This window comes from Perca flavescens, chromosome 2 (assembly GCF_004354835.1).
Source record: "Perca flavescens isolate YP-PL-M2 chromosome 2, PFLA_1.0, whole genome shotgun sequence".
Classification (NCBI taxonomy): Eukaryota; Metazoa; Chordata; class Actinopteri; order Perciformes; family Percidae; genus Perca; species Perca flavescens.
The window spans coordinates 37,602,383-37,626,103 of record NC_041332.1 but is presented as its reverse complement, the minus strand read 5'-3'; the positions used below and the strand labels follow the sequence as shown (position 1 = coordinate 37,626,103).

At 40.2% G+C, this 23,721-nt stretch overlaps 1 protein-coding gene across 1 annotated transcript in view; it reads left to right on the top strand.

Moving 5' to 3' along the window:
• The window catches only part of chrna8 (cholinergic receptor, nicotinic, alpha 8), a 60,059-nt gene extending 46,980 nt beyond the window's left edge, over nt 1-13,079 (top strand). The window contains exons 6-10 of the mRNA XM_028603890.1: nt 475-642; nt 8,625-8,819; nt 9,417-9,503; nt 11,047-11,156; nt 11,712-13,079. Of these exons, the coding sequence (XP_028459691.1) occupies nt 475-642; nt 8,625-8,819; nt 9,417-9,503; nt 11,047-11,156; nt 11,712-12,308 (1,157 nt within the window). The 3' untranslated portion in view covers nt 12,309-13,079. The remainder of the gene's footprint in view (nt 1-474; nt 643-8,624; nt 8,820-9,416; nt 9,504-11,046; nt 11,157-11,711) is intronic.
• Nucleotides 13,080-23,721: the final 10,642 nt, after the last annotated feature.

The window sequence follows — 23,721 nt, the reverse complement described above, 5'->3', positions numbered from 1 at the left end:
AGACAAGACAAACTATTCTGTTTGTGCATATGGATATATGAGGAAGAAATCTGTGGGAGCGAGAGGGACAGTAAATCTCGTACATGCTAACGTTCTGAAGGAGCACCTTACTAAGCAACTTTTTAATCTTTTTTTTTTTTTACTTTTGAAATGGTGAGTTTTGTTACTAAAAACTAAAAGTAGAAAAAAAGTTATTTTGGTGTATAATTTGGCATTACATGACATTGAAGTGTTTCTTGATCAACAGAACTTACACTTATCCCGGGACTGTTATAGTATTTTGCATCACAAACCCTTTCGTATGAGGGTGGTTGGCATGTTTTCCTCCAAACTGAGGCTTGAAAGAGTGAAATGACTTGGAAATATTGAAATGCAGTAGTTACTTTAGATTTTAAACAAATTATGCTAATCACATAACAAAATAATGTAAGTGTTTAGTGCCAAAAGTAACTTTCCTCAAACACTTCTTTGCAGGGATCCTGAAAAGTACCTGCTACATCGATGTGCGGTGGTTCCCATTCGATGTGCAGAAGTGTGACCTAAAGTTTGGCTCCTGGACCCACAACGGCTGGCTGCTGGACCTCCAGATGATGGACGTGGACATCTCCACCTACATACCCAACGGGGAATGGGATCTCGTAGGTAAGAAGAAAAACAGACAAGCACACTTTCAGGTGAATAACAACAGTAAAACTAGGGTAACACTTTACTTGAAGGTATCGACATAATCGTGACATGACAAGTTTATGACTTCTGTCATTAAGTGTCATTCGGTTTTTGTCATGACAAGTTGACATTGTTTGGGTTGTCTTTGATTATGACAAGTTGACATTAATCAAAGTGACATTACCAGAAGTTGTCTTGGTTATGACAACTTGACATTCAATTTCTTTAGATTGTCCTTATTAAGACAACTTGACATTAAACAGGATGACATTATGTCAACTTGTCATGAGAAAAAACAAATGTCAGAAGTCATAAACGTTTATGAGTTGTTTATAACACGTTTATGAGAGTGTCATGTCATAGTTATGACAGTGTCATGTCACAATTATGTCGATATCTTCAAGTAAAGTGTTACCAAAACTAGATAAAAGGAAATCTGAGATGTTCCTCACATTTCTGTATGGCTATAAGAAAACATTTACTTACATTGCTTTTCTCAAAATGTTTTCTGACAGGATTCATTGAGAACAATTTATCACCTGCTAAATGAAAAGAGCTTGTAGCATGTTTTTTATTACAGTAGACCTCAATTAAGTGTTGTCAATCATTCACTATTTTGGTGATCATTTGGTATGAATAAACCTGAAACTCTGAATACAAAAATAAATTAAAATAAATTAAAAAATATAAGAACTTGCTTTGTAACATAAGAGGGGTAAAGATGAGTTATGAGAACTGACATGATTGACTGACAGCACTCCCAACATCTGTGGGATATGTTTAGGTAGTACATTGTAGACTCTTTCAGGGACTCTGAAAGACTCTGACAGAAACAGATGTTCAACATCCACTAGGGCCTTTATGTCATATTCCACGGAGTTAGACAGCAGTCATAATGACACCGCTCTGACAGCAGGTGTTTTTGTCGACTTTCTTGTGAGATCCCTTTCTCACCGACATTTTCCTGTCTATGAGTCCTGGTTAAAGAGTGCCACACTGCAGAAAACATGGAGAATATTGCAGATGTTAAGCACAGCAGTATTTATTTATTTTATTTATATATATATATATATATATATATATATATATATATATATATATATATATATATATATATACACAGTATCTCACAAAAGTGAGTACACCCCTCACATTTTAGTAAATATTTCATTATATCTCATCAATGGGACAACACTGAAGAAATTACACTTTGCTACAATGTAAAGTATTAAGTGTACAGCTTGTATAACAGTGTAAATGTGCTGTCCCCTCAAAATAACTCAACAGACAGCCCCACATCATTACATACCCTTCACCATACCTAGAGATTGGCATGGTTTTATGTTAGGTTAGGCTAATAGCTGGTTTGATTTGCACTGAGAGATGATTTTATGGAAAGTACCCCATGCCAATCTCTAGGTATGGTGAAGGGTATGTGATGTGGGGGGGCTATTTTAATTCCAAAGGCCAAGGGAACTTTATCAGGATGCATAGTATCCTGGATCCATGAAATAACTGGCCTTTAAAAATAAAGAATCTGCCTGCCTCTATGGGAATTTAACATAGTGGTGAATAAACGAGGTAGAGATGGAGTGACCCTGCCCGGAGGAAGCCCGGGGCCCCCGTCTGGAGCCATGCCCAGATGGCGTGCTCGTCGGCGAGCGCCTGGTGGCCGGGTTTGCCACGGAGCCCGGCCGGGCACAGCCCGAAAAAGCTACGTGGCTCCCATCTCTCCAGCCCATGGGCCCACCACCTGTGGGAGGAACCGCTGGGGTCGGGTGCGTTGTCACACGGGTGGGAGTGAAGGTCAGGGGCCTCAACGGACCAGACCCGGGCAGCAGACGCTGGCTTTGGGGACGTGGAACGTCACCTCTCTGTGGGGGGAGGAGCCGGAACTGGTGCGGGAGGTGGAGCGCTACCGGTTAGATCTGGTGGGGCTTACCTCTACGCATAGTCTCGGTTCTGGAACCATACTCCTGGATAGGGGTTGGACTCTTTTCTTCTCCGGAGTTGCCCAGGGTGTGAGGCGCCGGGCGGGTGTGGGGATACTCACAAGCCCCCGGCTGAGCGCCGCTACGTTGGAGTTTACCCCTGTGGACGAGAGGGTCGCCTCCCTACGCCTGCGGGTTGTGGGGGGGAAAACTCTGACTGTTGTTTGTGCATATGCACCAAACAGGAGTTCAGAGTATTCAGCCTTCTTGGAGACCTTGACTGGAGTCCTGCATGGGGCTCTAGTGGGGAACTCCATTGTTCTGCTGGGGGACGTCAACGCGCACGTGGGCAATGATGGAGACACATGGAGAGGCCTGATTGGGAGGAACGGCCTCCCTGATCTAAACCAGAGTGGTTGTTTGTTGTTGGACTTCTGTGCTAGTCATGGATTGTCTATAACAAACACCATGTTCGAACATAGGGATACTCATAAGTGTACTTGGTACCAGAGCACCCTAGGCCAAAGGTCAATGATCGATGTTGTTTCATCTGATCTGAGGCCGTGTGTTTTGGACACTCGGGTGAAGAGAGGGGCGGAGCTGTCAACTGATCACCATCTGGTGGTGAGTTGGGTCAGGGGGTGGGGGAAGACTCTGGACAGACCTGGTAAGCCCAAACGGGTAGTGCGGGTAAATTGGGAACGTTTGGAGGAGGCCCCTGTCCGACAGACTTTCAACTCACACCTCAGGCGGAGCTTTTCGTGCATCCCTGTGGAGGCTGGGGGCTTTGAACCCGAGTGGACAATGTTCAAAGTTTCCCTTGCTGAAGCTGCGGCGAGGAGCTGTGGTCTTAGGGTCTTAGGTGCCTCAAGGGGCGGTAATCCACGAACACAGTGGTGGACAACGGTGGTCAGGGAAGCCGTCCGACTGAAGAAGGAGTCTTTCCGGGATATGTTATCCCAGAGGACTCCGGAGGCGGTTGCAGGGTACCAAAGGGCCCGAAGGGCTGCAGCCTCTGCCGTGAAAGAGGCAAAGCAGCGGGTGTGGGAGAAGTTTGGAGAAGACATGGAGAAGGACGGTCGGCACCAAGGTGCTTCTGGAAAACTGTTCGCCACCTCAGGAGGGGGAAGCGGTGAACCATCCAAGCTGTGTACAGTAAGGATGGGCCACTGTTGACCTCAACTGAGGAGGTAATAGGGCGGTGGAAGGAGCACTTTGAGGAACTCCTGAATCTGACTAATACGCCCTCTATGTTAGAGGCAGAGCTGGAGGATGATGGGGGATCATTGTCAATTTCCCAGGCGGAGGTCACTGATGTAGTCAAACAACTCCACAGTGGCAAAGCCACAGGGATTGATGAGATCCGTCCAGAAATGCTCAAGGCTCTGGGTGTGGAGGGGCTGTCCTGGTTGACACGCCTCTTCAACATTGCGTGGAAGTCTGGGACGGTGCCAAAGGAGTGGCAGACCGGGGTGGTGGTTCCCCTTTTTAAAAAGGGAGACCAGAGGGTGTGTACCAATTACAGGGGTATCACACTTCTCAGCCTCCCTGGTAAAGTCTACTCCAAGGTGCTGGAAAGGAGGCTTCGGCCGATAGTCGAACCTCGGGTTGAGGAAGAACAATGCGGATTCCGTCTTGGTCGTGGAACAATGGACCAGATCTTTACTCTCGCAAGGATCCTGGAGGGAGCCTGGGAGTATGCCCAACCGGTCTACATGTGTTTTGTGGATCTGGAAAAGGCGTATGACCGGGTCCCCCGGGAGATACTGTGGGAGATGCTGCGGGAGTATGGGGTGAGGGGGTCTCTTCTCAGGGCCATCCAATCTCTGTACAACCAAAGCGAGAGCTGTGTCCGGGTTCTCGGCAGTAAGTCGGACTCGTTTCAGGTGAGGGTTGGCCTCCGCCAGGGCTGCGCTTTGTCACCAATCCTGTTTGTAACATTTATGGACAGGATATCAAGGCGTAGTCTTGGAGAGGGGTTGCAGTTTGGTGGGCTAGGGATCTCATCGCTGCTCTTTGCAGATGATGTGGTCCTGATGGCATCATCGGCCTGTGACCTTCAGCACTCACTAGATCGGTTTGCAGCCGAGTGTGAAGCGGTTGGGATGAGGATCAGCACCTCTAAATCTGAGGCCATGGTTCTCAGCAGGAAACCGATGGAGTGCCTACTCCAGGTAGGGAATGAGTCCTTGGGGTTTTGTTCGCGAGGGAGGGGACAATGGAGCGGGAGATTGGTCGGAGAATCAGCGCAGCGGGTGCGGTATTACATTCAATTTATCGCACCGTTGTGACGAAAAGAGAGCTGAGCCAGAAGGCAAAGCTCTGGTCACCGGTCAGTTTTTGTTCCTACCCTCACCTATGGTCATGAAGGCTGGGTCATGACCGAAAGAACGAGATCCAGGGTACAAGCGGCCGAAATGGGTTTCCTCAGGAGGGTGGCTGGCGTCTCCCTTAGAGATAGGGTGAGAAGCTCAGTCATCCGTGAGGAGCTCGGAGTAGACCCGCTGCTCCTTCGCGTCGAAAGGAGCCAGTTGAGGTGGTTCGGGCATCTGGTAAGGATGCCCCCTGGGCGCCTCCCCAGGGAGGTGTTCCAGGCACGTCCATCTGGGAGGAGGCCTCGGGGAAGACCCAGGACTAGGTGGAGGGATTATATCTCCAACCTGGCCTGGGAACGCCTCGGGATCCCCCAGTCGGAGCTGGTTAATGTTGCTCGGGAAAGGGAAGTTTGGGGTCCCCTGCTAGAGCTGCTCCCCCCGCGACCCGATACCGGATAAGCGGACGAAGATGGATGGATGGTGTACTCACTTTTGTTGCCAGCAGTTTAGACATTAATGGCTGTGTGTTGAGTTATTTTGAGGGGACAGCACATTTACAAGTTATACAAGCTGTACACTTAATACTTTCAATTGTAGCAAAGTGTAATTTCTTCAGTGTTGTCCCATTAAAAGATATAATGAAATATTTACTTTTGTGAGATACTGTATATATATACATATATATAACTGAACTGAACTGAATTGCCCTGGCTGAAGTGAAAACGTCAATTCCTGTTTTTATGGGGTCAGCCTCAGTAACTTCCTAAAGTTTTTTCTGGTTGTCCGGGAAGTCATTGATCAAAGGAAATAAATAGTCTGGCACATAATCCCCCTATTAAAACACAACACAACTTTGTTTTTTGTACAAATTGAACAAACAAGATATGTATTAATTGTGTTGAGGTGCTGGTAAGCAGATTTGGACAGAGCCAGTCTTCCTGCTTATCTTAGCTGACTGTCTTCTGGCTCCAGCATCATATTTACAGCACAGATAGAGTGGTATCAAATTCATTTTCTCATTTATTTCTGCAAGAGAGCAAACAAGCATATTTACCAAAGTGTGAAATAATTAATTTAATATTACAGCTTTACAAACCAGGATTTTCCTCTATTTATTTGTGTCTGTTACAGTACCTTGGTTCTTGGTTAGTCTGTCTCTCTCTTCCAAAGAAACAAAGGAAGGGAAAAAAATAGTTCTTCTCCTTTTTTCCTCCCCTTTTGGAGTGGAAATGAAGAGCCCACATCATCTCTAACTCAAGCTTGGGTGTTAATCAGAGGCCAACAGAATAATACACACACACACACACACACACACACACACACACACACACACACACACACACACACACACACACACACACACAAACACACATCCACACACACAAACACAAACATACTTAAATGCAAAGTGAGTGTACCCAGCTGTCTGGGGGTATAAAGGGGGGCATGGGTGTGTGTGATGACAGCTGGCCTTACGATGGTTCACTTAATTCAGGCACAGCCAGGCAGCAAGCTGGCCAGGAACACACTCTGTCCTGGTGCCTCAGAACATTCCCATGCACACACACTGGCACACACGCGCACGCACACGCACGCAGGCACGCACGCACGCACACACACACACACACACACACACACACACACACACACACACACACACACACACACACACACACACAGGGTGTGGTGGATGCATCTGCAGATCTGCAATCCATCAAATTAATAGATGGCTAACAAAGGCTATTTTTCTTCAGCGTTTAGGTGACAGTTTAAATGAAATGAAATGAAATCCGTGCAATTCATTTAAATAGCATTTCTGTTTCCACACACAGACACACACCAAGTTCTTTGGGGTGGGGTGGTAACTTTGTAACTTTGTAACTTTGTGATCACAAAATGATTTGTAGATTGTGAATATGTTGCTGACTACATTGTACACTTAAAGGTATAAGGGATTGACACAGCTGTACAATAATGCCTCCATCTATATGTCACTTCTATACATGTACTATATGGTACACACACACACACACACACACACACACACACACACACACACACACAGATCCCAGACTGAATCAAGTCCGATTTGAAATGTATATGCATATGAAATCACACTAATTACACAATGGCTCTTATACACCTCTCTGTAGTCTGACCTGACCAAGGTGAAGTTGTTTTCTGTTGATTTGATGAACAAGGCAGATTAATTGTGTAAATGTTAACTTGCCAACAGGACAGATAAGGCCACGGCGATGAGCTTTAGGGATTAATAAATGATTAAGTATAATTTTTTTTAGGGTTAGTGGGGTAATTTGAAGTTGACACAGAGTTTGATGACAGATCTTGAAAGTTTCTCCTGCCCAACCAATGCTCATTCCACATACAAGCATTTAGGTCTTGTGCCTCAAGTGTACTAATTGTTTGTCAGATAAACACAAAATATGGGGTGCATTTTTTCACTGGGTAATATAGGCACCATGTTTTGACAAGGAGGAAGAATGCATGGAATATAAAGCCAATGCACATTTATTTATTTATGAATTAAACCACTTGACCCAGGACCTGTCTGTCTACTGTCTGTTTGGACAACAAATCACAACAAGCAGTGCTACATAGTGATTTTAGAATTTTGAATGTGTTATACACAAGGTGAAAACCATGTTGAGAGTATTATTAGTTTATCTAAAAGATTATAACATGACGTCATATATACGCTATATGAACATCTGCTATATATGTGCTTGGTTAAAGTCTGGACGTTTAGATTAGCATTTTGTGGATTTAGTGACATCTTTGTTTAGTGATTTGGGAGAAACGGACAATAAGTCTATAACTTACTGACCTGTATGATACAATTACATGTTTCCTTGCTTAACCCTTGTGTTGTCTTCCATTTGACCATGCATCATCCTCCCAGATCTTTATCTCTTTTTTCAATGTTTTTGGCAGATTGTTTTTTGTTTTTTAACATATAACTCTTATTTTCACTACCATGTATGAACACCATCACCACCTTATATAGTTTTACACTTATTTTTGGAATTCATGGTCAATAAACCTCCTTTTTAGGAAATTGTACCCAATTCTTTAGTTAAAAAAGCAGGAATTATGAAATATTTAGACTAATATTAAAGGAAGGATAATCAAAGAAGGGTATATGTCAACGTTCAGTCGGGTTCCGTTTTGAAACATTTAATTTTGTATTTTTTTTAAATGTTAAAAAACTGAACAAAACACCCAAAATTGTGAACGAAAGTAGAGATCCGATCTTTTGTTGTACTTGCGAAGCTTGTTGTAAAACTGGGTAGTTAAAAAGAAACCTATATTTCGGATATAGAAATTTTGAAAATGGGTCAAATCTGACAACACAAGGGTTAAACCCACATTGACCATGGGACGGTTGAGCATTAATCATAAAATGTTTTGAATTCTTGACTCACGGTTTTTCCTTTTTGACCAAGGATTCAAACTAGTGATCTTCTGACTACAAATCTACACTTTCAAATTTAAATGATCCCAATAAAAATGTACTAAAAATGATTGTTAATTGATCCTCTCTGCCAAGCACTCAACCGGTAGCTGCGCATTAACGGCTCTTTTTACAGGATCGTATTCAGCCAAGCAGAACTAAGAACGAACCTTTATTCTGTTTTATAGTTCTGTGTGTTTGACATCTAATTGACTTCGCACCTCTTCATTTCTCCCGCAGGTGTGCCTGCTAAGCGTAATGAGCTGTACTACGACTGCTGTAAGGAGCCCTACCCCGATGTGACATTCACAGTCACCATGCGCCGCAGGACACTTTACTACGGCCTCAACCTGCTCATCCCCTGCGTGCTCATCTCTGGTCTGGCATTGCTGGTCTTCCTGCTCCCTGCTGACTCTGGAGAGAAGATCTCACTCGGTACAGGGCAGGACACACACACATCAGTACATCCCTGCACGCACACGCACACACACACACACACACACACACACACACACACACACACACACACACACACACACACACACACACACACACACAATGATTCTTGATTATAATCATACATGCTGACAATAATGTATTTCTCTCCCCTGCCTTGGTGATATCAGCCCACCAGGGCCAAACACTTTTGCTAACCCATTTAATTGTCATTGCTTCATGCAAATGCTGACATTAGGCAGTGAATTAGCATTTCAGTTGGATTTGACTTATTAGCAATTGAAGAAAAGCTCCATTATAAACACAGCAAGGATAATCACCTGGACCTGAAAATGTCAGCTCGTTTCAAAATGCCATTCAGTGAGACAGGGTCGGAGTAAATATATGACCGCACATAATCCCTCGAGGGTAGCAAAGAGAGTGAATATTTCAAAAATATTTTCACAGCTGTTCACACCTATTTTGAAGCAACCAGCTGCATTTATTTTGAGTACTCTCAAGCTACTATTTAAAAGAAAACAACGCTGTGATGAAAGAATGTATCCTCTGTGCTTCTGCTCTACTGTCTTTCTCCAGGCATCACAGTGCTGCTGTCTCTAACAGTGTTCATGTTACTGGTAGCAGAGATCATGCCTGCCACTTCAGACTCTGTTCCCTTGATTGGTAAGATACTTTTCTACTGTCATTATTGCTCATTGTTACCAGCCATGACAGCGAAGCTGGTATTGATTTCACCTTCTGTGTCTGTGTCTGTGTGTGTGTGTGTGTGTGTGTGTGTGTGTGTGTGTGTGTGTGTGTGTGTGTGTGTGTGTGTGTGTGTGTGTGTGTGTGTGTGTGTGTGCGTGCGTGCGTGTGTAATCATGGCAAAAATGTACCCCTGGAGACACCTAATGTAGCGGGGGGGTGTGTGTGTGTGTGTGTGTGTGTGTGTGTGTGTGTGTGTGTGTGTGTGTGTGTGTGTGTGTGTGTGTGTGTGTGTGTGTGTTCAACTCACCAGAACCTTCAGATCTTTCTGTTATTTTCCTCCAGTGTCTTTTCTTTTTTTCCTCGTTTCTGTATATTTATGAGACATGAAGCCCCGGGATAAACACTGAAGTTGTGTTCTGTCTGAACACAACTTCAGAGTAATATTGATCTCTTCATCTAATTTCCTGCAAGAATGTGAAGATGTATATTTCCCAAAATGTTAAAGGATTCCTTTAAGGTTGCAAACCAGTTTGGTAAATTAGAATGAGACCATACAGAATATGGGGAAGTGTTCACCTTGCAACGGAATCTGACTTTCATCAGGGAGCTGTAGGCACAGTCTACACAGTACAGCAAGGCTGGTGGACATTGTTCGTCATTAACTATAGATTAGGTGTCATAAAACAGCTGAATGACTTACTGCCGAGATATTCACACCCCCATATTCACTGCAGAGCAGCCTGTAGCGGCTGGACGTGGGGCGATGCTGATACAGAATGTGAAGATTATTCTCAGACTAGAAGACCAATAGCAACAATAGTTGCATTGTGTAAGACCATACTGATACTGACCAGAAGAGACAGGTCAGCCGGCCGTGAGATGGGAGGGGAAGCTGCAGGCAGAGATGCTGCTCAGTGATGTAAAACGAAGCCATTAGCAAAAATCACCTTTATTGGAATAGACCTATTAACACATTGTAGGTGGAGCAGAACAAATAGATTGAAGACAAATATAATACTCCTCAACTTTAACTCAACACAAGCTTTTCGTACAGCCCCCCATTATACAGCCCCCATTATACTTTGACATGGAAATTTAAACGGAGGCATTTGATTGGTCAACCTTTTCTGTGAGGTCGTTGACATAACAGCCGGATACAAATAAAATCAAATAAAAAAAGACTCTTTTAGAGGGGAATATATTCTCATTTTTGTGAAGGTCGTGTGCTTGTCTACATTCATATGTTATGCATTTCCATGTTTCGGTGGCTGTTTTGGTTGGTCAAATGTTAGTCATCCTCCCACCAGCCCCTGCAGTGTTATAACCTCGGGTTTGTTGACAGGGGTAAACTCCCCGATATAGTCCTGCCAAAATACTATACTTAACTCACGTTTCTTCTTGTACTGTATGTAGATACATGAGCTTTTGATTGAGAATATTACTTTTACACTGTATTAATTGTTCTCTAATTCAAATTAGAAATTGCTGTGCTATACTTATGTGCTCTTTTCCTCTTTAGCTCAGTACTTTGCTAGCACCATGATGATTGTGGGCTTGTCTGTGGTGGTAACAGTGCTGGTACTACAGTTCCACCACCATGACCCCCATGGAGGGAAGATGCCTAAATGGGTAGGTTAACAATTATTCATTTTCAAACCCAATAGTTATTCATATGCCAATTCTGATTTCCCTAGCCAGGCAGTGCATTATTTTCAAATAACCACACAACTTATACATTTGGTGAACTCTACTGTTCATCTAGGCTATGGCTCCCATTTGTTGGAGTAATACAGTGAAGTGTATTGGAAGTTTTTTAATCAGGAGTGTCCACAAACATTCGTCGTTATTGTTGTGATAACCGGGCAGTTATATATATATATATAGTTTTATTTATTTTACGGTTAATAAAGCTCTTGATTAAATGTGGGTTTCCCCCAAAAGATTATCCACTTTGAATCATACAGTTATCAAATAATAATGCACTCTATGTAAGGAAACCCTCATACATATATTATTATTGTGTAATCCCATGGCACATTGTTCATCATAAGAATAAGAATAAGTAAGAAAGGGAGTAACAGTTATATTTGTCCTCTGCATTTCTCGGTTTATGACTCACTGATCTCTCCTCCCCGTCCTTCCTCTGTCAATCATCTCTGTGCCTTATCTCATCGCTTCATCCAGGTCCGAGTTATCCTGCTAAACTGGTGTGCTTGGTTTCTACGCATGAAGAAACCTGGTGAGGAAAGAAAAACAGCTGTGAGCTCCACTAGCCTCCCAAACTACAAGTACTCCAACCCTGCTCCTCCTCACCATACCAGCACCAATAGCATTCAGATGAGCACTATACCAGGGCAGGCATCCACCCAGTCAACCACGACCAATGGAAACATGAACCTGTACTTTGGCTACCACTCGATGGGCACAGACAACCCTGCTTTCCCACCGAGCACTGATTCAGGTGTGGTGGTGTGCGGCGGTGGGGGAGGCAGCCATCCTAACGGCTCCTCTCCACATGACATCCACTCAGAACAGGCGCGGACTTTGCTGCTGGAGCAGGTTCCAGAAATTTCCCGGATCCTGGAGGAAGTGCACTACATTGCCAGTCGCTTCCGAGAGCAGGACGAGGGCGAGGCGATCTGCAGCGAGTGGAAGTTTGCGGCGGCGGTGGTGGATCGGTTATGCCTGGTGGCTTTCTCACTCTTCTCCATCATTTGCACCTTCACGATCCTCATGGCAGCTCCCAATTTCATTGAGGCTGTGTCCAAAGACTTCACATAAGGCTGATTTCCTCCCTTTCTGAGAGGAAAAAAAGAGGAAATGCGAACATAAAAAATCCTGACACAATTAGAACTGTACCACAAAAGCCTCCCTGCTACAACGATGTGAAGCCCCACACGTTTGTTATTTCAAAAGTGTTGTTACCAGTCACAGTACACCAGAAGCAAACCTTTTCCTCTATCTTTACACATTTCAGTCAGTAGATGATGTGATTTTTCCTTTTCAAGGTGGCTCTCCTCGCTAACACTGTACCTACAGTATGCCACATAGGAGGTTGAGGCTACATGCAGTAGGTAATGATGTAGAAACTCACACTAATGCACTTTTCATCTGTATCCCTGCTGTACCAAATCATTTTACCTCGTTGCCACCACCTGGGCTTCAAGCCTCATCAGAATATATTGTTTTTAACATTTTCCCCCTCTTTCTTTTCTGCTACTTTTGTCCACTTCTTTTCCCAACTGTAGCGCTTCTCATCTTCTACAAATGTCTTAATGTCTTCAGCAGTTACATACAGTACAGTCAATAGAGTTCAATAAACAGTTTTAGGAACAGTTTTTTATAGGCTTGGGCTCAGGCTTCTAAGAATGCTATTTCATTTGTATTTTGTAAATAAATCGTACATCATACTTTATAAAGATTAAAGAAAGGAAAAGAAAGAGATTCAATCTTTCTTAAGTTGTAGGATTCACTGAGAGATACTGACACGTTGACTTGTAGCATTGTTCATGTCACTTCTGTTTTAACTAAGGCTGCCAATAATAATTTTAATTTTAGATGATAAGCCAATAATTTTCTTGATTATTCGATTTCGCATTTTGTATATAAAAGGTCAGAAAATAGTGAAAATAATTTGTATGACCCCAAGGTGACGTATTCAGATTGCTTATTTTATCTAATCAAAAGTTCAAAACTCAAGGAAATTATTAATTTACAATAATATATGAGAAAGAAAAGCATCAATTCCTCACTTTTGAGGAGCTGGAAACAGCAAATGTTTGGCATTTTTGCTAGAAAAATTACTAAAACGGTTATATAATAATCAAAGTGGTTGCCGGTTAACTTTCTCTTGAGTGACTAATCCGTTGTAAGTATTGGATTTGTCCTTACTCGCCTCTTTCTTGTCTTTTAAGTCATCCTCATTATACCCTTGCACCAATCTTCTCATTTCTTTCTTGCATAGTTTACACCCAGGTTATATATCTATAAATGTAAATAGATAAAGTTTTACTGTTGTCAGTATAAAAATCATACTTAACTGTGACATCAGAGACATTTACCATTTTGCTCTTTTCAAGTTTATTAAAGCGTGAAGTCATTTCTTCTTGCCTCCATCCCTTGTGCTAAACAATATATTTAGTTAGCAGTTGATACACTCTGGCTATTTGTAAGTCAATCACATTAATACACAATGTATTTTTCTTTTGAGATCAATTTAATGTTTATCTGACTTGTGTGCTAATGTTGCTGTTTCTGCGAAAAACACAATTAAAAAAGAAGAAAGTAGTGACTGAAAGACAATATTTGTTCTTCTGCAGGATTTTTTAATGGATTCTGAAGGAAAATCACCCCAGTAGAGATGCATTTGGAACTAATCTCTGGTATTGTGTGGCTGAGTGCTCTGTGTTTTTACTTTCTAATACTCAGCGAAAGGCAAACACATTCTTCTCTAATCTCTAGCAACAACATGCAACAAGGATTACTGGGTGAGCTTATGTAACAGATTTGTGTTCAACCTTCTCACCATCCGAGCGTCTCTCTGATCCTCAGTTGTACAAGACATGCGTGAATTCCCACTTTTATGCACGCAAATGAACTCTTCTCCAACTTAGCACTTGCATTTTAAGTGGGTTTTTAGGAAGAAAAGTACATTGTGTGACTGCTGCAGACATGGAATTCATGCTGTTACAGTTAATCACTGGGCCAAGTGTAGGCAGCTGCCACCCATTGATGACTCTATGACTCCAAGACTGTAAAGCATGTATATGTCATATCCACTTAAAATAGACTGACAGGAACGGATGACGCCAATTTTTGGCATCTTTGCAGTACTCTTTGTGTTCCCTCATTTGTATCTATGTAGTTTTAAGATTCAATCAAGATTCAAAAAATGTTACACTCCTTTTTTAAGTCTAACTAGGAATGACATATTTAGTTTAACCATTAATAATATGTTTTTTTTTTATGTAATGGTATTAGAGGTGCCATTGTTGTATTGTTAAAGGAATAGCTCAACGTTTTGGGTTTCTTGTTTAGAGTAAGATGAGGAGACTGATTGATACCACTCTCATGTCTGAATGGCATATGAAGCTTCAGCCAGCAGCCAGTTAACATCTAAACTCTCTATGCTGACAAGCTTCTGGCTGAAGCTTCATTGCTGTGCTCATTAAATAACATGTTATATTTCTTTCGTTTAATCCATACAAAATCAGAAGTGTAAAAACAAAAATAAAAGTGTTAATTAGTATTTCCCTATAGTTTAACTCTAATTAGTGAGCTTTAGAGGTGCTGGAAAGTGGATTTTCTTATCTTTCAGTTGTTTCCCCCTGTTTCTAACAGGCAGCTGGCCGTAGCTTCATATTTAATGGACAGACATGAAAGTGGTATAAATCTTCTCGTCTAACTCTTGGCAAGAAAGTGTATTTCCCAAAATGTAGTATTTCTCTAATATTGGTCCGCTTGTCATTGCACATTGTGTAGATGGTAGATTATATGTTGGAGGGGTTACTGCAGATGAAGACTGAAAGCAGGGCACTGATAATCTGAGAGAACAATTTTTTTTTTTTTGTTATTTTGCCTGTCAAAGGTCATGTGGACATAGATGGGAAGAGGGTCTTACATAATAGGTAGAGGAAAATTACAAGACCTTGATCACTGACTCATAATGGAGAATATGAATAGTGGAGATATATTGACTCATATGAGATGTGGAAGGGGACCGTGTCTTCTACATAGCCTACATGTAATTTGGACTGACTTATGTGGATACTTTGTGGGATAACCTTACATACTTCTATTGTTACTCACTCATGTTGATTTGTATTCAGCATATGTGTTTCATGTGAGAAGGATTTATGGCATGGAAAATGTTCAAAGTCTGTCAAATGAAGAATGATGGAAATGTTAATTTGACTGTACTAAAAATATGAAAAGTGAATTAGTTATTCTGGCTAGAAGACATTTTGAAATTGACAAGTCAAAGCTATATTAAAGCTGCAACCATACCACTGTCTCAAATAGCAATGTTGCAAAATGTGAAACTGTTGACTGATATTTGAAATGAGGGTGTGACCGTCTGCTTTGGCCATGCTATCACAGGAATTTTTTTTAATCACCAGTGTTGTATTTTGGGTCAACTTGAGTGGCTTTTTCTTTATGGTCTGTGCCTCTCTGCTCAGTATGATTCATTCTCCTTTGAAGGATATACTGTACCTTACATAAATTCACTGTACATGACTATTTTGTGAAAAATAAAGGAGAAATGTGATAATTACTGGCATTTGAGTGACTAACATTTAACACATTCACTAAATCATACATTTAAAAATGTTGTCACCAAAGTTGTCAGACAATCCTCATTCCTTTCTTGAAGCGACTGGATTATGACAGAGTTGCTGTTGTCAATCTAACTGGACAAACAGTGTACTGGCAGCTTGTCACAGCATGTGATTGCCATAATATTGTTCCCATACAACGTAGTTATATAAAATGTGACATGCAGCTTGAAAGAATAAAACCGACACAAAACAGGAAATGTCCATTTTTCTTACTATAAAATTTCAGATTTTAAAAGGAACATATAACCATTGGCAAGAAAGCAAATGAGCATGTTTCCCAAATGTCAAACTATTCCTTTAAATCTACAGCAAAAATAGTTGTGTGTAAAATAAAGGAGAAATGTGATAATTACTGGCATTTGAGTGACCGACATTTAACACATTCACTAAATCATACATTTAAAAATGCTTTCACTCACCAAAGTTGTCAGACCATCCTCATTCCTTTCTTGAAGCGACTGGATTATGACAGAGTTGCTGTTGTCAGTCTAACTGGACAGACAGTGTAATGGCAGCTTGTCTCAGTATGTGATTGCCATAATATTGTTCCCATACAAACAGGAAATGTCCATTTTTCTTACTATAAAATTTCAGATTTAAAGGAACATATAACCATTGGGAAGAAAGCAAATGATCACGTTTTCCAAATTTCAAACTATTCCTATAAATCTACAGAAAAAATAGTTGTGTGTAAAATAAAGGAGAAATGTGATAATTACTGAATAAGCTATCCTCCCCTTAACCCCAGAGGGACTGGGCCATCCTGATAGAAGTTTCCTGCCTGACAGAATGACCTCCCCTCCCCTAGGCCATCCACAATAGTTTGTTGCAAAATGACACATTGAGTGAGATATAAACATCAGCAACTGAGCCCATCATCTGTTGATTTATAATACCAGGCTCTCTTTATTAATCAATTTTTTGTTCCTTTTTTTGGATTGAGAAACAATGACTGACATATTTTCCCATTTTTGACACTGTCTCATTCTTATTTAAAGGGAAGTATACTACTAACTAAACATTTGATTCTAGCTAAATATTTACTGTACATTAGCCTGGTTGACACCAGACCCACTCTCAGTTGTAACTGAGAGTGGGTCTGGGGAAGGCCCATTTTCACAGCCCATTTCCAAAGGGGCGTCACCAACGGACGGCACTCAAATGCCTCTGGGCGCAATTGGATAGTCCTTCAACCAATCAGACCAACGATCCGGATTGCTGCGCTTCGGGAGGGGTTGCGCAAGATAGCGACCATGGTGGTTGACATGTGCTAAGCTCTGCAACACCAGCTGAGTACTTATGCTTTATGATAAGGCTAATTATTTTGCAACTTGCTGAACTATCAGATTTTGAAAGACGACGAACCGACAAGTAAGGGTTAGCTACCAATATAAGAACTTTGACGACCAGAAACAACCCTTTATTGACGACAAGTGCAAAAACCGATATAGCATATCAAGCTAATAACACAGGACTTGTGAACCACAATGGCAAAGAGAGACGCAAAAAAAGGCATAAAAGGAGGTCTGATAATAGATGTGGAACCGGAAGACACCTTTTTAGGTTTGTGTTCGCCTCTTCCAGACTCTCCGATTAATAGTCCAAACCCAAAGAAAGTATGTGCCAGCAAGAACGAGGTCTCTAACGCCGACATTCTTAAAGCCATTTTTGAGCTGAAGGAGCGCTTTTCCGCCTTTGAACAATGGATAAATAACAACTCTGCCGACATCTCCTGTTAAAAGAAGAGGTGAAAGGCCTGGGTTTTCAAGTAAAGGAGATGGAAGACAAAGTGAAAAAGCTAGATAAGAGCATTAAAGAACTAAAAGAGAAAACTGAAGAAGGCGAGCGCTACAGCAGAAGATGGAATCTGCGACTCCTCAACCTTCCTGAAAAGGTGAAGGAAAATGTAAGAGAGGAAGTTATGAAGATACTGAGTCAGATCACACCTGATGACAAAAGCAAGCTCGGTTTCTTGATCGACACAGTACACAGAGTTGGGTGCCCCAGAGATGATAAGACACCGCGTCCAATTATTATCCAGTTCAACATGCGCACCTTTAGGTACAAGGTTTTGGAAGGACACGCGCAATGCTGAAATTATGAAGAATCTGAATCTCCGTATCGCCGAGGATCTGACCCGCTCTGAGAGAGAATGCAGAAACAAACTGTGGTCCCTGGTCGAGCAAGCTCGTAAGGACGGAAAGAAAACCAGATGGCAAGGACCAGTCGCCTTCATCGATGGGGTGAAATTTGTTGCATAAAATCTTCACCAAGTGTAGTCGTCTAGATATGATAACCAGGCAAGTCAATGTTTGACAAGTGGACAATTAAATAATATGACGTTAATAAGGCCTTAAGACAGGTCAGTATCTTGTTTTTTTGGTACTCCCAGTGTTCAGGGTATTTCTAATAACTACCAAAGGTTAAGGGTTCCTATTAGCTCTTATCTTCTGTTTACTTTGTTTGTAGGCATCAAACCTTTTTTTTTATTTATTTATACATACGTTACTGGTTGTATGGCAAACACTACTTTTATTAACCTTAAAGTTATTTCTTTAAATGTCAAAGGCATACGAAACATTTCCAAAAGGAAGGCTATTTTTCTATTCTGTAGACGCTCTAATGCAGATTTAATTTTTCTACAAGAGACTCACTCATGTGATGATGATAGGAAATTCTGGAGAAGTCAATGGGGGGATCAATTATTGGTGGTGATTTAAATGATACAGCAGATGATCAAATGGATAGATTACCAGCAAGGATTTCCCCTAACTCAAAATTTAAACCTATATCTCATTTGTGTGAACAACTTAATGTTATTGATGTCTGGTGTTATTTGTATCCTCATCAAAAAGAATATACATGGAGCAATGTTAGTGGTACTCTACAATCTCGAATTGATCTATGGTTATTATCCTCCTTTACTTTACAATTTGTTTCGGAAACATTACATAGTTACGCCCCTTTTTCAGATCACAAAGTGATAGCTGTCACTTTTGCTAATCCACAAGAACAAACCAGGAAATCTCGTGGTTTCTGGAAATGTAACTGTAATCTATTGAATGATGAAGTCTTTTGTAAGTCAGTGGAAGCTATTGCATCTGATATATTTTCTTGCAATGACCTTAATAATGTTCAAAAATGGGAGTTTTTTAAATTTAAAATCAGAGAAATGACCATTACATATAGTAAGGAAATGAAAAAACGTAACACTATTAGAGAACTCAAAACTATGGCAGAACTGAACTCCTTATTAAATAAAGGAACTCTTACTGAAGAGGAAGATTTAAAACTGTCAAGTCTGAAGGAAGAGGTTGACCAATTGTACAGAAATATGACCAAAGGAGCCTTTATACGCTCTAGAGCAAAATGGTTGGAGGAAGGTGAGAGAAATACAAGCTATTTCTTTGCACTGGAAAAAAGAAATTATTAGAGAAATAATATTACTTCTTTAAAGATAAATAACTCTATAAATTCCAATCCGTCTGATATAGCAAATTATACCTCTAGTTTCTATTCTGATCTATATTGCTCCCACTATAACCAAACAGAGGATGAGAAATTGATCAACAAAATTAGAAAATGTATCCCTCAAATTTCGAATGAATTTAAAGCAGATTGTGATAAACCTATCTCAAAAACTGAAATTCTTGAAGCTGTAAATAAAATGAAAAAAGGTAAATCTCCAGGAATGGATGGTCTTCCTGTTGAATTTTATATATGTTTTTGGAACATAATTGAAACTCCATTTTTTAACATGTTAAAAGATTGTATTGATAGTGAGGATATGACTACTACTATGAAGCAAGGTGTAATAACATTGCTTCCGAAACCAGATAAAGATCATCTTCTGTTAGAAAATTGGAGACCTATAACGTTGCTAAATGTAGATTATAAAATACTTTCACTAATTTTTGCCAGATGTTTAAAAAAAGGTTTAAGTCAAATCATAAATGAAACTCAAACTGGCTTTATGGCTAATCGGCATATAAGTTGTAACATTAGGCTGATTCTTGACTTAATAGATTATTCTGAATATGTAGAATCTGATGCTGTGATATTATCGTTGGATTTTTATAAGGCATTTGACACAGTAGAGCACCAATTCTTATTTAGTTCACTTCAATCTTTTGGTTTTGGGGAAAATGTTACCTCCGGTGTTAAAATGCTTTATAAAAACATCAGTAGCTGTGTCATGCTATATCCGAATACCACCCAAAGTTTCTCAGTTTATAGATCAGTCCGCCAAGGCTGCCTTTGTTCTCCATTTCTGTTTCTTATTGTTGTTGAAATGCTTTCAATACATATTTTACACTGTAATGATTTACAAGGATTAAGGATTTTTGAAAGAGAGATCAAAATTTCTCAATTAGCAGATGACACAGTTCTCTTTTTAAAGGATAAACAACAAATTGGAAACTCACTTAAAGAAATACAGTCCTTTTCTCTGGCATCGGGTTTAAGACTAAATGTTTGGAAGTGTGAAATTTTATGTCTGTATAACAATGATGAAACTCTTATGTATGATATACCAGTGAAGTCTAGTATTAAATACCTTGGAATTCAGATCTCTAAAGACCTAAAGGAACGACAAGAAAAGAATTTCAAGCCCAAAAAACTAAAAATATATTCAATATGTGGCTTCAGAGAGATCTGTCCATGTTAGGTAGAGTAAAGCGAACGGTATCTCTAGATTTATTTACCCTATCCAATCTTTGTTTATCCATCTATCCCTCTGTAAAGAAATAAATAACATTTTAATAAATTTTATTTGGAAAAACAAATGCCATCATTTAAAAAAGGAGATTTTAGCAGCCCCGAGAAATGCAGGTGGCATGGAAGTAATAGACTTTATGGATATGATCAATACCTTAAGAATTAAATGGATAAAAGCATGTTTAAAAGCTTCAAAATCTCTTTGGTTCTTTATTCCACAAACCATTTTTGGAAAAATGGGAGGCCTCCAATTTATATTACAATGCAGTTATAATGAAATTAAGTTATCACAAAAGTTATCTAAATTTCATCAACAGGTGCTTAACGCTGCAAAATTATGTTTCATACACAACTTTTCTCCACACAGAACTATTATATGGAACAATGAGTTCATAACCAGAAAGAATAAGTCTTTATATCTACAACATTGGGTTGATAGGAATATAATTTTTCTTGCAGACTTACAAAATGATGAAGCTCAACTTCTTAGTTATGAGGAATTTCTTAGATCTAAAATTTTTCCTATCACCCACAAAGAATACCAAATGGTAATAAATGCTATACCTAGTGAAATTCTTCAACTAATGAAATGTCATTCTGAGAGACAAGAATTGCAAGAATTGGATCCGATCCTCTTTGTTAATGGAATAAATATTAAAAGTCATAAATGTACAAATAAACATATAAGGAATTACTTTTATAGCAAAAGGAAAATCACTCCAAGTGGGAAATTTGTTTGGAACTCTTTATATTCTAACATTCAATGGGAATCAACATGGCTTCTACCGTATAAATTTGTTATCCCCAATAAAATGAAAGAATTACATTTTAAAATACTGCATAATATTTATCCCACAAACAAATTTGTTTCAAGATTTGTGGCTGTGGATAATAAATGTGAATTTTGTAAAATTGAAGAAGAAACTATTATACATCTATTCTGGGAGTGTCAATATTCTGTGGTGTTCTGGAAAAAAGTTGAAAACTATTTAAATATTCAACAGAACCATGAAATTAAATTGGAAGCAAAAGATGTTATTTTTAATTATGACAACAGAAACAAAACAATACACAGAATTGTCAACCTTTTGATTCTACAAGGTAAATTTCATATCCATAAATCAAAATTTTCTAAATCTCGACCAGCTTTTGCTCACTTCAGAATTGAATACCGGAACTTTTTTGAGTCTATCCAAATTATTAATAATAAGAAAACTATTTATATAGCTGATCTACTGCAAGACTTTTTCAAGGAAATGTGATCTATAGCCTTGATTCCTCTTCATATTGCCATTATATTGTTTTCTATGTTTATATCTATATTTGTTTTTTCTTCTCATTATGTATTAAGTGACCATCTCGATATTATATATACATAGCTTTTATTTTTATATTTTATTTTATTGATATTTATTTTTTTTATCAAAGATTTATGCTATTGTTCAGAAAGTGTGTAACTTGTTTTGTAAAGTTTTGCAAATAAAAAAATAAAAAAATTGCTGCGCTTCGGTTGCCGTTAGGTTGAATGTAAACAAAAAGCTGCTTGCCGTCGCTGCGCTATCGTCATCGTGTAAAGCCCGCCTCAACGGTTGTGATTGGTGCCTCGATTTGGAAAAATTGGAAAGGGGTTTGAATGGGCTCTCGGCCAGATGATTTGCAGAGCAAATCTCAAATTGGCCAGAAGTTCGTCAGGGTTTTCCCAGGCTATACTGTATTTACATTTCATATACACTAAATCGAAATATTCAGGGGGTTCCCTGTGTCTTGGGAACAGCATTTTTTAAAAGGTGTAAAATAAAGGAGAAATGTGATAATTACTGAATAAGCTATCTTCCCCTTAACCCCAGAGGGACTGGGCCATCCTGATAGAAGTTTCCTGCCTGACAGAATGACCTCCCCTCCCCTAGGCCATCCACAATAGTTTGTTGCAAAATGACACATTGAGTGAGATATAAACATCAGCAACTGAGCCCATCATCTGTTGATTTATAATACCAGGCTCTCTGTATTAATCAATATTTTGTTCCTTTTTTTGGATTGAGAAACAATGACTGACATATTTTCCCATTTTCGACACTGTCTCATTCTTATTTAAAGGGAAGTATACTACTAACTAAACATTTGGTTCTAGCTAAATATTTACTGTACATTAGCCTGGTTGACACCAGACCCACTCTCAGTTGTAACTGAGAGTGGGTCTGGGGAAGGCCCATTTTCACAGCCCATTTCCAAAGGGGCGTCACCAACGGACGGCGCTCAAATGCCTCTGGGCGCAATTGGATAGTCCTTCAACCAATCAGACCAACAATCTGGGTGACGTAGCAGCGACAGCGGCATCGACGGATTGTCGACGGATCGTCGCTGCGCTATCGTCATCGTGTAAAGCCCGCCTCAACGGTTGTGATTGGTGCCTCGATTTGGAAAAATTGGAAATGGGTTTGAATGGGCTCTCGGCCAGATGATTTGCAGAGCAAATCTCAAATTGGCCAGAAGTTTGTCAGGGTTTTCCCAGGCTATATTTACATTTCATATACACTAAATCGAAACATTCAGGGGGTTCCCTGTGTCTTGGGAACAGCATTTTTTAAAAGGTGTGTGTGTGTGTGTGTGTGTGTGTGTATGTTCCATCATTGATTTCCTTTTTAGGTGTAGTTGCATGTGGCTAAATATAGTGGTATTACATTTTAAGGACAAGTTTTAGACTACTGCACCAAGTTTTTAAGATTCTCTGCACCCATAGCTGATAGGTGAACATGAGCTCAGATGAGAAAATGTAAGAGTGAGTCCACAGCAGGGCTCAGAAAACTTCATTTCCCAGCAGGAATGGATGACTGAGATACTGTGAGCCAAGTCAAGAGGGATCCAATCTCATAACGATATTAGTTAAGACGTTCATGCAGTTCACACACACAAACATAATCACACATGCACTCAGCAGAGTGATGACATGTTCAAATTGTCAAATCTAATCTCAGGCTTCACTACACACAGCTGTTGGTGGCTGTAATTGTACCACACTGCATCACACACACACACACACACACACACTCACACCTTCCATTTGTCAACAGGCCAATCTGACAAAGACAGTGTCCCCACATTGCCCCCAGTCCTCACCCCTTCCCCCTGCAGACTGTCCC